This window comes from Salmo salar, chromosome 04 (genome assembly GCF_965601325.2).
Source record: "Salmo salar chromosome 04, fSalSal1, whole genome shotgun sequence".
Classification (NCBI taxonomy): domain Eukaryota; kingdom Metazoa; phylum Chordata; class Actinopteri; order Salmoniformes; family Salmonidae; genus Salmo; species Salmo salar.
The window spans coordinates 50493876-50506496 of NC_138294.1; the positions used below are offsets into that span (position 1 = coordinate 50493876).

The 12621-nt window shown below is 42.6% G+C and overlaps 2 protein-coding genes across 3 annotated transcripts in view; both read right to left on the bottom strand.

Annotated features, from left to right (window-relative positions):
• LOC106603249 (protocadherin gamma-C5) overlaps positions 1-6137 on the bottom strand; it is a 167210-nt gene extending 161073 nt beyond the window's left edge. For both annotated transcript variants that reach the window (XM_014196645.3, XM_045716987.2), the window contains exon 1: positions 3641-6137. In XM_014196645.3, the coding sequence (XP_014052120.3) occupies positions 3641-6031 (2391 nt within the window). In that variant the 5' untranslated portion in view covers positions 6032-6137. The remainder of the gene's footprint in view (positions 1-3640) is intronic.
• Positions 277-3080, bottom strand: LOC123742458 (protocadherin beta-16-like). Its single transcript, XM_045717001.2, has one exon. It carries the CDS (start codon positions 2954-2956, stop codon positions 401-403), a length of 2556 nt encoding a protein of 851 aa, XP_045572957.2. The 5' UTR covers positions 2957-3080; the 3' UTR covers positions 277-400.
• Positions 6138-12621: the final 6484 nt, after the last annotated feature.

The following is a 12621-nucleotide window of genomic DNA, read 5'->3' on the forward strand; positions in this document are numbered from 1 at the left end:
GCTGAACACACACCCTAACAATATATAATCAAGTTTCGAAACACATTCAAAACTCTTTCCAGGTAAAAACTGTCCATTTATTATACAATGTCTCATTCCTTTTCAAAAGTAGTCTAAACCATGTTTTCCTATCTCCATCAAGCTTTATTGTCAACTCCATCAGAAAATCAGTGAAGAAAACATCACCGGCTAAAAGCAACCGAAACTGCATTGCTTGTTTTAATTATAGGAAACCACAGCCCAAACAAACACGGAGCAAACTGCTTCCATCAAATCAAACCCCTAGTGAATTACTCCTCACAGAGAAGAGAAGAAACAGCGAGCACCTTTGCAACTCAACCAATCAAACAAAACAATGAGTGGATAAATGCCACATTTTAGCCTACTAAGTTGTTATCATCTAAACCGAGTATAGACCTACTGTTTCTATAGGATGGCATAAGCCATTAAGGCCCAAAATGTATTTTCCACATACATAACCCATTCTCCCACAACGAAACAACTCAGGTACAAACGGTGGTATCTCAGATGAGAGAAGGCTTACCTCATTCGCTTCTCCTGCAGTGTTGAGCGACATGATACTCCCTTCTAGTAATGTATCTGGACATCTTGTTAGTGTCTGATCAGCAGGCAGCGTGCTGTCATTGTAAGATCTGGCAAACTTGAAGTCACTGGTGCGTGAGCCCGTTGTCAGGTATGCGTCATAATTGTAAGAACTGCGCAGAGTTCCAGCTCCATCCACCTCTGCATAGTTGGGAGGGAAATACGCGCTGGGAATGGCGACTGCTCCATCAAACAACATTCTAGGCTTTCTACTGCGGCAGAACCTCACGGCCAGGATGAGAATAATGAAAGTCAGGAAAAAGGTGGAGACAGAGACCAGTGCTATGATCAAATAGGAAGTAAGTTTGGAACTATCCTCATAAGTCATGTCTTTCAGTTCTGGAATTTCAGCCAAGTTGTCTGATATGAGTAAATACACATCACAGGTTGTAGAGAGAGAGGGCTGTCCGTTATCTTTCACTGATATAACAAGGTTCTGCTTCATACTGTCAGATTCAGAAATGTCCCGCTGTGCCCTGATCTCTCCACTGTGGAGACCAATAGTGAAAAGTCCCGGATCAGTCGATTTCACGATCTGATATGAAAGCCACGCGTTCTGTCCAGAGTCAGCATCCACAGCTATCACCTTGGAAACTAGGGACCCCGCCAGAGCAGCTTTGGGGACCATCTCAGTCATCAAGGAGTTCCCTGCTGGAGCAGGGTATAATATCTGGGGAGAGTTATCATTCTCATCTGTTATGAAGACTCTCACTGTCACGTTACTGCTGAGTGGAGGAGAACCATTGTCTCTGGCTACAACGTGGACTTTGAAGCTCCTAAACTGCTCATAATCAAATGCTCTCACAGCATGGATCACCCCCGTGTCTCCGTTAATGGATAGAAATGAGGACACCGGAACACCGTTGACATCACTGGGCAATAGAGAATAGACCACCGTGCCGTTCTGTCTCCAGTCTGGGTCTCTGGCAGTAACAGAACACATAGAGGAGCCAGGCTTGTTGTTTTCAGTCACATAGGAACTGTAGGATTGTTCTTCAAACACAGGTTGGTTGTCATTCACATCAGAAACAATTAACGTAATAGTTTGAAAAGATGACAGTGGAGGATATCCTTCATCGGTTGCAATAAGAGTGATGTTGTATTCGGACTGTGTCTCACGATCCAATTCCACAGCAGTTATTAAGGACAGGTGTTTTTTGATTGATGGGGACAATTTGAAGTATGTGTTCTGCTCAATAGAACATCTTACTTTGCTGTTTGACTCAGAATCTCTGTCCTGTACATAAATTAAGGCAACCTCTGTACCGGCTGGTGAGTTTTCTGGCAATGGTGATTTGAATGACTTAATAAGTATGACTGGGGCGTTGTCATTAACATCAGCGACGTCAACAATAACTTTACATGAAGCAGCCTGACCTGCTCCATCTTTAGCTTTAACTCGCAGCTCAAAGGACGATGTATCTTCAAAATCTATCATCGATTTTGTTTTAATCTCTCCACTTTTTGGATCAATAGAGAAAGTATTTTTGGTTTTGATAGAAATATGACTAAATTCATATGTAACCTCTCCATTCGCCCCTTCATCTGCGTCGCTCGCACTGACAGTGACCACAGCAGTACCCGGTGGAGCGTTTTCAGGCACACTCACCTTATAAATAGACTGCGTAAATACAGGGACATTATCATTAGCATCTAGTACCCGGACCTGTATAACTACAGTGCCAGATTTCTGTGGCTTTCCGCCATCATAAGCTGTCAGAATAAGTGATAGTTCGTCCTGCTTTTCTCGGTCTAGTTCATGCTCTAGTACGATCTCTGCATATTTACCCGTTTCAGCACTTGTGTGAACAGACAAGGTGAAATGTTCATTTGCCGATAGAGTATAACCCTGAACTGAATTGACTCCCGTATCTGTGTCGAGGGCCTCGTCAATGGAAAATCGCTCTCCTTTATTGGCCGATTCTCTGATCTCTAATTTCATTACTTCATTGGGAAATGTTGGGAAGTTGTCGTTAACATCTTGGATTTCAAGTGTGACACGGTGCAACTCTAGAGGGTTTTCCAAAAAGAAGTCAAAATGCAAAGCACACGACGGCTTTTGTCCGCACAGCTCCTCTCTGTCCATCCGCTCGTTCACAATCAAATCTCCAGTCTTCTGGTTAATGTCGCAGTATCGTGTACTACCTTCGAATTCGATCCTTGGTCTTCTGGTCGACAGTGTTTTCACATCGATGCCCAAATCCTGAGAAAAGCTCCCAACCACAGAACCTCGTTTAATTTCTTCTGCAATGGAATAGCGAATATCCCCGAAACACTGATGGACGGTCAGTAACAGGAAGACAAAGGTGGACCATCGCCCTCGCCTCAATATGGAACCTCTTTTATATTCCATAATACATTCAGATTAATCAAATGATCCCAAACCTCTTAGTATAGGCTATATATACAAAAACGTCTGCAAATATGACCTCTACCTTGGTAAGGGTATCCAACGTGAAAGGCTTTAAGCGAGAAAGCAGTCCTTAAACACAAAATATAACGACGGATTGAGGGCAGGAGTGGGTGGGTTTCAATCAGTACTTTTGCTTTTGTAAGCCAACAGCGACCCGCTGTGTTACATATCAACATTGACTAAATAAAGGAACGATTTCATTACCAGAGTAGGATATCGTATGCCTAGCCATGCTGTAGGCTAATGTGTAATATGCATAATCAAAGTAACAATATGGGAAGCTGAATTGATCTAATAATCATACTCTTAAGCCTATAAGAAGTCCCATTATGATGTCATGGTTAATACAGACAAGCTGCAAACAGAAAACAACAGGGATACAAAGTCATAATGGGGGAAATAGACCTACAATTATGAAGAATTTCAAACGGAATGCTGAAATTGTACACTATAGACCGAGGGTATTGAAAGGCTGTTCAGAGTAAAAATTTCGATCAACAGTTTGCTTAATGAAAAACAATGAACGCAAGATATGTAATTAACATTATATAGGAAAGAAATCATGCTTTTGGGCTCAGATTAAATTACAACATACAGTACTAGCACAAATATTTACAATCCTACCTCGTTCAAGTCCTTGGTGTCCACTAACGAATCTTGATCTTTGCTTTCTTTCCCCAGTGTCTGGTCAGCAGGCAGCGTGCTGTCATTGTAAGATCTGGCAAACTTGAAGTCGCTGGTGCGTGAGCCCGTTGTCAGGTATGCGTCATAATTGTAAGAACTGCGCAGAGTTCCAGCTCCATCCACCTCTGCATAGTTGGGAGGGAAATACGCGCTGGGAATGGCGACTGCTCCATCAAACAACATTCTAGGCTTTCTACTGCGGCAGAACCTCACGGCCAGGATGAGAATAATGAAAGTCAGGAAAAAGGTGGAGACAGAGACCAGTGCGATGATCAAATAGGAAGTTAGTTTGGAACTATCCTCATAAGTCATGTCTTTCAGTTCTGGAACTTCAGCCAAGTTGTCTGATATGAGTAAATACACATCACAGGTTGTAGAGAGAGAGGGCTGTCCATTATCTTTCACTGATATAACAAGGTTCTGCTTCATACTGTCAGATTCAGAAATGTCCCGCTGTGCCCTGATCTCTCCACTGTGGAGACCAATAGTGAAAAGTCCCGGATCAGTCGATTTCACGATCTGATATGAAAGCCACGCGTTCTGTCCAGAGTCAGCATCCACAGCTATCACCTTGGAAACCAGGGACCCCGCCAGAGCAGCTTTGGGGACCATCTCAGTCATCAAGGAGTTCCCTGCTGGAGCAGGGTATAATATCTGTGGAGAGTTATCATTCTCATCTGTTATGAAGACACTCACAGTCACGTTACTGCTGAGTGGAGGAGAACCATTGTCTCTGGCTACAACGTGGACTTTGAAGCTCCTAAACTGCTCATAGTCAAATGCTCTCACAGCATGGATCACCCCCGTGTCTCCGTTAATGGATAGAAATGAGGACACCGGAACACCGTTGACATCACTGGGCAATAGAGAATAGACCACCGTACCGTTCTGTCTCCAGTCTGGGTCTCTGGCAGTAACAGAACACATAGAGGAGCCAGGCTTGTTGTTTTCAGTCACATAGGAACTGTAGGATTGTTCTTCAAACACAGGTGGGTTGTCATTTATATCAGAAATGTGGAAACTCAAAATAACACTTGAAGACAACGACGGCGTTCCTCCATCGGTTGCTATTATGGTGACATCATATTCAGAGATTTGCTCTCGATCCAGAGGGGCGCTGCTTACTAAGGTAAAGTAGTTTTTAATTGAGGATTGGAGTTTAAAAGGTAGGTTTTCCGCAATGTTGCACTTCACTCTGCTGTTCTCTCCATGGTCCTGATCCTTTACATTAATAACAGCTATTTCAATGCCCGCTGGGATGTTCTCTGGAATCGGATTGGTGACTGATTTCACAGTTATTGTGGGTGCATTGTCATTTATGTCAGATATTTCAACGAGGACTTTGCAGTGTCCGGCTTGCCCCCCGCCATCCTCCGCCTGTATCTCCACTTCATAAGAGGAGGCCTTTTCGTGGTCAAGCTCGCCAATCGCAGTAATCTCCCCACTGTTTTGGTCAATATTGAATAAACGCTTTGTGTTTTCAGACGCGTGATTAATGTAATATGTAATGTGACCATTAGCACCCTCATCTTTATCAGTTGCGCTTACCTTGAGCAGGGAGGTGCCTTGTGGTGAATTTTCAAAAACGGTTACCGTATACACAGCTTGCGAAAATATTGGACCGTTATCATTTACATCAATTATGAGAATATTTATTGTAACACTACCAGACCGACGTGGATTCCCCCCGTCAATTGCCGTTAGCATTAGAGAATGTTCGCCTTCCTTCTCTCGGTCGAGACTATTTTGCAATACAATTTCAACATACCTTTCTTTGCTGATTTTTGCATCTAAAACAAAATAACCGTTTTGACCAAGCACATAGCTTTGAACGGAGTTAATGCCTACATCTAAATCTCGAGCAGAAGCTATTTTATATCTACTGCCTGTTGTTGCAGATTCGCTTATTTCCAGTTTGATTAAATCCTTGGGGAAAAGAGGTGCGTTGTCATTTATGTCCTGTATTTCCAGCCCAATATTGTGCAGCTCCAAAGGATTTTCCAGGATGAACTCAAAATGCAAGATACAGGGTGAGGTAGTTTCACAAAGCGTCTCCCTGTCGATTCTCTCGAGAACAATGAGATCTCCGGAGTCCAAGTCTACTCCACAGTACCGTTTCTCTCCGTGGTAATCAACTCGGGCCTTCCGAACCCTCAGTCGCTTAACATCCAAACGAAGGTCACCACTTAAGCTCCCGATTACATGTTTTGCCTTTGTCTCCTCTGGAACAGAATATCGAATGTCCGCAAAACAGGCCCGCATGATAGCAAGCAAAAGCATAGCACATTGCAAACGCCATTTAGATCCGCATGACGTAGTAGATACCGACATCTTCACTTATGCCAATGGCATAAACATGAAAAATTATGTAAATAAGCACAGTATCTACACGAAACCCCAGGGGCCAATGGTCTATCTTACAGTACTCCGTGTTATGCTCCGCAAGGAAATGGCTGTGTGGATAAATCCTGTTCATATAGCTCAAAACGAAATGGGAGTGTTCTAAAACCCACAGCATAGAGTTGGCGAGGAGCGACGCCATGAGGCTACAGGAAAAAACGCAAGAGCGATTATTGTACAGTCTCTGACTACATGGCCAATACAACTGAATCTAGACGCCGTGCAGCATTTCAAATTTGAAATAATAAGTTAGAGAGGCCTACTCCACTATGTTTGAGTGCATTTTACAATCTGAAGTTTTAATAGAAGACACCGGACCACTAATTCGTAGATTACTTAGATTAGTTTGCCCAAGCCGTAGCTTCTAACAGCAGATAAGACTCCGCTCGCAGTGCAGCAGAGGGAGAACCCTTTCAGCACCATGGACAGCAGCAGCAGAGCAAACGCCGGATAAAGGGAAAGGAAGGTTTGACCGAATAAACACAGTGGGCAGTGACATTTTCAACAACAACAGAACCACATAGAAAACATTTACATCAACTACAACAGCATCAGTACAACATGAACGCATGGTGTCTTAGATCAACACAATTCCTTACTGCTGCATGTGTTCTACTCCCCAGCTCTATGTTCAGATCTAATTTGGTCAAGATATGCAGGTTGTACAACCCATCTCATAAAGAAGTTAGCCAGAAGCTATCTGCAGGCGCATCACTGCCACATACAGTTAACTGCCAAAATAAAGGAAACACCAACATAAAGTGTCTTAACAGGGCGTTGGACCACCACGAGCCAGAACAGCTTCAATGCACCTTGGAACAGATTAGACAAGTGTCTGGAACTCTATAGGAGGGATGCGACACCATTCTTCCACAATAAATTACATATTTTGTTTTTTTGTTGATGGTGGTGGAAACCGCTGTCTCAGGAACTGCTCCAGAATCTCCCATAAGTGTTCAATTGGGTTGAGATCTGGTGACTGACACACACACACACACACACACACACACACACACACACACACACACACACCACACACACACACACACACACACACACACACACACACACACACACACACACACACACACACACACTGGCGACAAAATAAATAAATATGCTTCTCTGCATCTCTGCAAATATCTGGGTAAAATATTGAAAGGAATGAGTCTAATTCCATATATTTAGATAATGCTTGCTTTTCTAGGCATGCCAGCTAAGACAGATAGACATAAGAGTTTCAAGTTTGGGGAAGCGAATTTTTAACCATCAAAATGCATCTATATAATAAACCATTCCATGCATCATCACATGTGCAGACTTATGTAAGATAGCCTACTATTCATAATGAGATGAGTAGATGACCACGGTAACGCCAAAATGTGACACAAGCAACACATTGTAATGCATCTTAAATTAACCCAACACAAATTCAGAGTTGAAATGCAGTTGATTCTTCATTTGCACCTATATTATGGAGTCAGAGCACCGCTATTTACAACACGAATGTAAATAAAGCATGTCCTTTGATGGTCATAACACAACTGGTTTGAAGAGTAACTTTTTCTGAATGAATTGAAACGAAATTCTGTCTTGGTTGAGCTGCTATGGTGAGTTGACACAGTAAATAAAACACAAATCAATCTACTGACAAACCATTACTGTGCGTAACCCATCACTACAGCCTATGCATGTTTTGGTGAATCCAGCAGCTGAAATACTGGGCTAACAGCAGCCAACCTTGTTTTGTCATTTTTATGTTGTTTTATTGGCCTAGATTAGAAGATGTACATTTCATGTTGTCAACATACTGTAATGAAAGAGGCAGGGAGTGCGGCTCGAACCATCAACCTTTTGGTGCGTAGCCTAGCATATATTCTACAAAGGACTGTGCCACAATAGTAAGCTTGAGTGGCAGAGTCGTTATTCACGCTCATAAATAGGTCACTGCAGTACTATGGACAAAACCTTTGTTTGCTGTTTGGAAGCCTGAAACATTCTCGCTAGCTACTAATTCGACTACATCCGCTGAGCAAAATTAGACAACACGAACGATTACTGTTAATAAATTATATTTTTTATTACTAGGTTTGCATGAGCCGATATACAACCATAAAACTGTATCAAACAAAGCTTTACGTGCTCACCAGACATTCAGGCAAGATATTTCTGCTTGGAGTGCAACGTGACGCTGTTGACCGCGCCTTGAGAAAGGTTCCGCCTGACGCTGCATTCTAGGAACAATTGTTTTCGTCTATCCGAAGGTAGGCTCGGCTGTGAGAAGACTACTCTAAAGCTATGCTTTGTTTAGTGTAATAGTTATTGGATGCTTTTGGTAAGTGGTGAAATGCTGTTGAATTGATGAAGTAACATAATTTATGTTGATGCATATACAGTACAGTAATAGGAAATAGCCAACAAAATAAACACCTCTCTCTTTTTCAGTCTGTTGCACATTATGTGCACACACACACACACACACACACACACACACACACACACACACACACACACACACACACACACACACACACACACACACACACACACACACACACACACACACACACACACACACACACACACACACACACACACACACACGTATTCAGATGTATTTTATTTGAAAATAATAGTAGTTTTAATGTTTATATTTGAATACACTGACTCATATACACTCCAATGCATTTAACCCAGGTATTTGAAAATAGTATTTGAAATAAGTATTCGAAAAAAACTCTCAAATACAATTGGGTAGACTTTTTATTTTTTTACAAATAACCATTCAAATACTACAATAAAAGTACTTGTTTTGGGCTCAAATACACAGAAAAAAAGTATTTTAAACACCAGATACTCAAATACACATGCATTTGAAACCAGATCTGACACATAAACACACGGAATCATCAGCACTGGCAGTTAACACTCCCAATTGCATGCTAAATGAGGTTGCATGTCATCTCATTTCAGCTTGTTAGTGAGCACAGATACTCTCTGCCACATTTCCACTGTATTACAGCAGCTAATTGACTGCAAATCCGAAGTTGATGATGAAAACTCCCCTGACACCTCACCAGTCACTGACTTCAGTGCTGATGTCTTTGATGAGCATCATTCCATTCCATTGATGGCTCCTCTCCTGTCCTCTCTCTCGCCCATATGGACAGACCGATTGACAGATAAAAGGCTAATGCAGCTAATTTGACTGAATGTCACCCAGAACTCCATCCTCCTCATCTGCCTTGGCATACCAGCAGGAGGCACTGGATGCTTTAACTTCTCCAGTCATATACTTCCAGATACCTGAATTGGTCTGTTTTAAAGGAGGCTCTCTTCCCTTAAAACAGGCCTCTTTAGGGATCTTGTGTGTGTGTGTGTGTGTTCAAGGACAAACAGCTGGCATGTGTGGTGGTGCGTTAGGAATGGCCTTACGGTGACACTGGCCTCTTGGATCTGATGAATTTGCCCTTGGGATTGAGTCAGCGGGGTTGTGAGAGGTCAATATCAGTCTCCGTCCTGTGTCTCCAATTACCACACAGCCAGCCTGGGGCTCAACCAGAGTAACATGGATGTTCATACGCATGATAATACAATGTTCCAGGGATGCATTATATTAATTATCGTAGAACAAAGAAGCAGACACACACACAAACACACAGTTGAAAAAAATCTTTGTTCTCAAGTCTGTCAGTTTTATTTTTATATAATTTGAAATCTACATTTCTGAGTGTAGCGATGTTTGCTCAAAACACTAACAGTAATCGTATGGCTAAATCCCGAAATACTTACAGTAATGGTATGGCTAAATCCCGAAACACTTACAGTAATGGTATGGCTAAATCCCGGAACACTTACAGTAATGGTATGGCTAAATCCCAAAACACTAACAGTAATGGTACGGCTAAATCCCCAAACACTGCACAACAACATATTGACGTTGTAGACTGTATATGTATTTATTGCAATTCCCCACTGTGAGACTCCTGCATGGTGCTGTCCCTTGTGAGTGATTTCCCCAGTTTTCCCCAGTTTTGCCTGAGTGAAGCAGCCTTTGTGAGGGAAGCAGCCTGTATGAGTGAAACAGCCTGTGAATGATTTTACTCCCAGACAGCATGGCTGGGTACTCATCCAGGCAAGCCCAGGGGGAAGAGGCAGAAATAGAGGCACTGCTTCAGCTCACTCAGGCCCTGGTAAACACTTTACCCCGGCCAACAGTCAGACTGTCTCCTTCAATCCAGACCCTTTATATGACCCCTATAATGAAATGTCCTCTTCTTACCTTCCTGACCTTATGTTATCACAGTCTATTCTCCTCTTCTTCTTGACTAAGTAAGTGTGTTTATTGACTAGGTTGCCATTGCCGTTGTGATGAAAATGGTATCATATCTTTGAACAAATAAGAGGTGACACTGATGCCCTGATGACATGGGACAGATCTTCGTCCTGGTGCTTATTCAATTGTGTCTGTCTGTATGCTATGTCTCTGTCAATCACATTCTAACACTTAATGTCATCGTCGATACCCAGAATCAAAGGAGGCAACGTCATTCCTGCGTATCCATGGAAGCCATCCCCTGTATCACGCAAAGGATGTGTAGGAGATGTGAATTCTCTCTCTCCCTCTCTTTGAGTATTTGGGCGCTTGAAGTCTTGCCAGCTCCACTCAGACTGCAGTACAGGTCTACAGAGCAAGAGCAGAATGAAACACTGCTTTAAAGAGCCAAAAGAGCACTGGGACTGGCAGCACAAGGCCTTCTGAATAAACTCTATCACTCCTCTGGATTCATCAGGAATATTTCTGCAATACACAGTACTCACACAAGGGCACTTTATGTCATGATGGTGAGGGGAAATGTTGCCCGAGGTTTACTGGGGACTTCCGTGTGCTGTGATGGTTCATGAGTCTTTTTAATCAGGAGAGAGTAAGATGAGACATGCAGTAGTTTATCCATTTGCTTAAATGACTGAAATGAGCCAGACATGGATTTGAATTAAGTGCTTCTCGTTCTGACAAGGAGAGCCCTGTCAGCCAGAACAGATGTATAGTTTATCAGAGAGCTGTCTCCTGACAGTAAATAAAAAACAATAACTCAATGTGATGTGTTATCTAACCCAGCTGAGAGTCCTTTTTGGGTCTGGGCCTCTCGCTCGCTCTTAACTGGAGGCCTGGTCAGGATTGCCCCTAGCACTACACACCTGATTCGACTAATCAAAGGTTTGATGATGAGTTGATTAGTGGAATCAGCTGTGTAATGCTAGGGGAAAACCTCAAATGTACACGACCGTTCAAAAGTTCGGGGTCACATAGAAATGTCCTTGTTTTTGAAAGAAAAGCACATTTTTTGTCCATTAAAATAACATGAAATTGATCAGAAATACAGTATAGACATTGTTAATGTTGTATATGACTATTGTAGTTGGAAACGGCAGATTTTTAATGGAATACCTACATAGGCGTACAGAGGCCTATTATCAGCAAGCATCACTCCTGCGTTCCAATGGCATATTGTGTTAGCTAATCCAAGTTGATCAATTTAAAAGGCTAATTGATCATTAGAAAACCATTTTTCAATTATGTTAGCACAGCTGATAACGGTTGTGCTGATTAAAGAAGCGATAAAACTGGCCTTCTTTAGACTATTTGAGTATCTGGAGCATCAGCATTTGTGGGTTTGATTACAGGCTCAAAATGGCCAGAAACAAAGTACTTTCTTCTGAAGCTGGTCAGTCTATTCTTGTTCTGAGAACTGAAGGCTATTCCACGCGAGAAATTGTCAAGAAATTCAAGTTCTCGTAAAACGCTGTGTACTACTCCCTTCACAGAACAGCGCAAACTCTCTCTGTCACATGAGTTGACGCTGGAGAGATGAAGCAGGTACGGGAGTAACATTCAATAAATAACGGACATAAAACGAGACAGGAACAGCATCAGCAAACATAAAACAAAAACAAAAAACAATCAATGCAGCAGCGGGGAACAGAGCTGGGGAACTGACAAATATAGGGGAGGAAATAAACAGGTGATAAGAGAGTCCAGGTGAGTCCAATAACGCTGATGCGCGTGACGAGGGAAGGCAGGTGTGCGTGATGCAAGGCAATCTGGCGCCCTCAAGTGCCAGGGGGAGGGAAGAGCGGGAGCAGACGTGACCAGTCTCTAACCAGAATAGAAAGAGGAGTGGGAGGCCCCGGTGCACAACTGAGCAAGAGGACAAGTACATTATAGTGTCTAGTTTGAGAAACAGATGCCTCACAAATCCTCAACTGGCAGCATCATTAAATAGTACCCACAAAACACCAGTCTCAACATCAACAGTGAAGAGACGAGTCCGGGATGTTGGCCTTCTAGGCAGAGCTGCAAAGAAAAACAAGGACATTTCTAAGTGACCTCAAACTTTTGAACAGTAGTTTCGGTCCATAGGACCATGGGACCATTATTCTGATTCAACTTTTTAAAGTATTTTGCTCTTGTTAGTTGAGAGGGCTGGTTGTGTATAATGTGCTGTTGCTTTAGCTGTCAG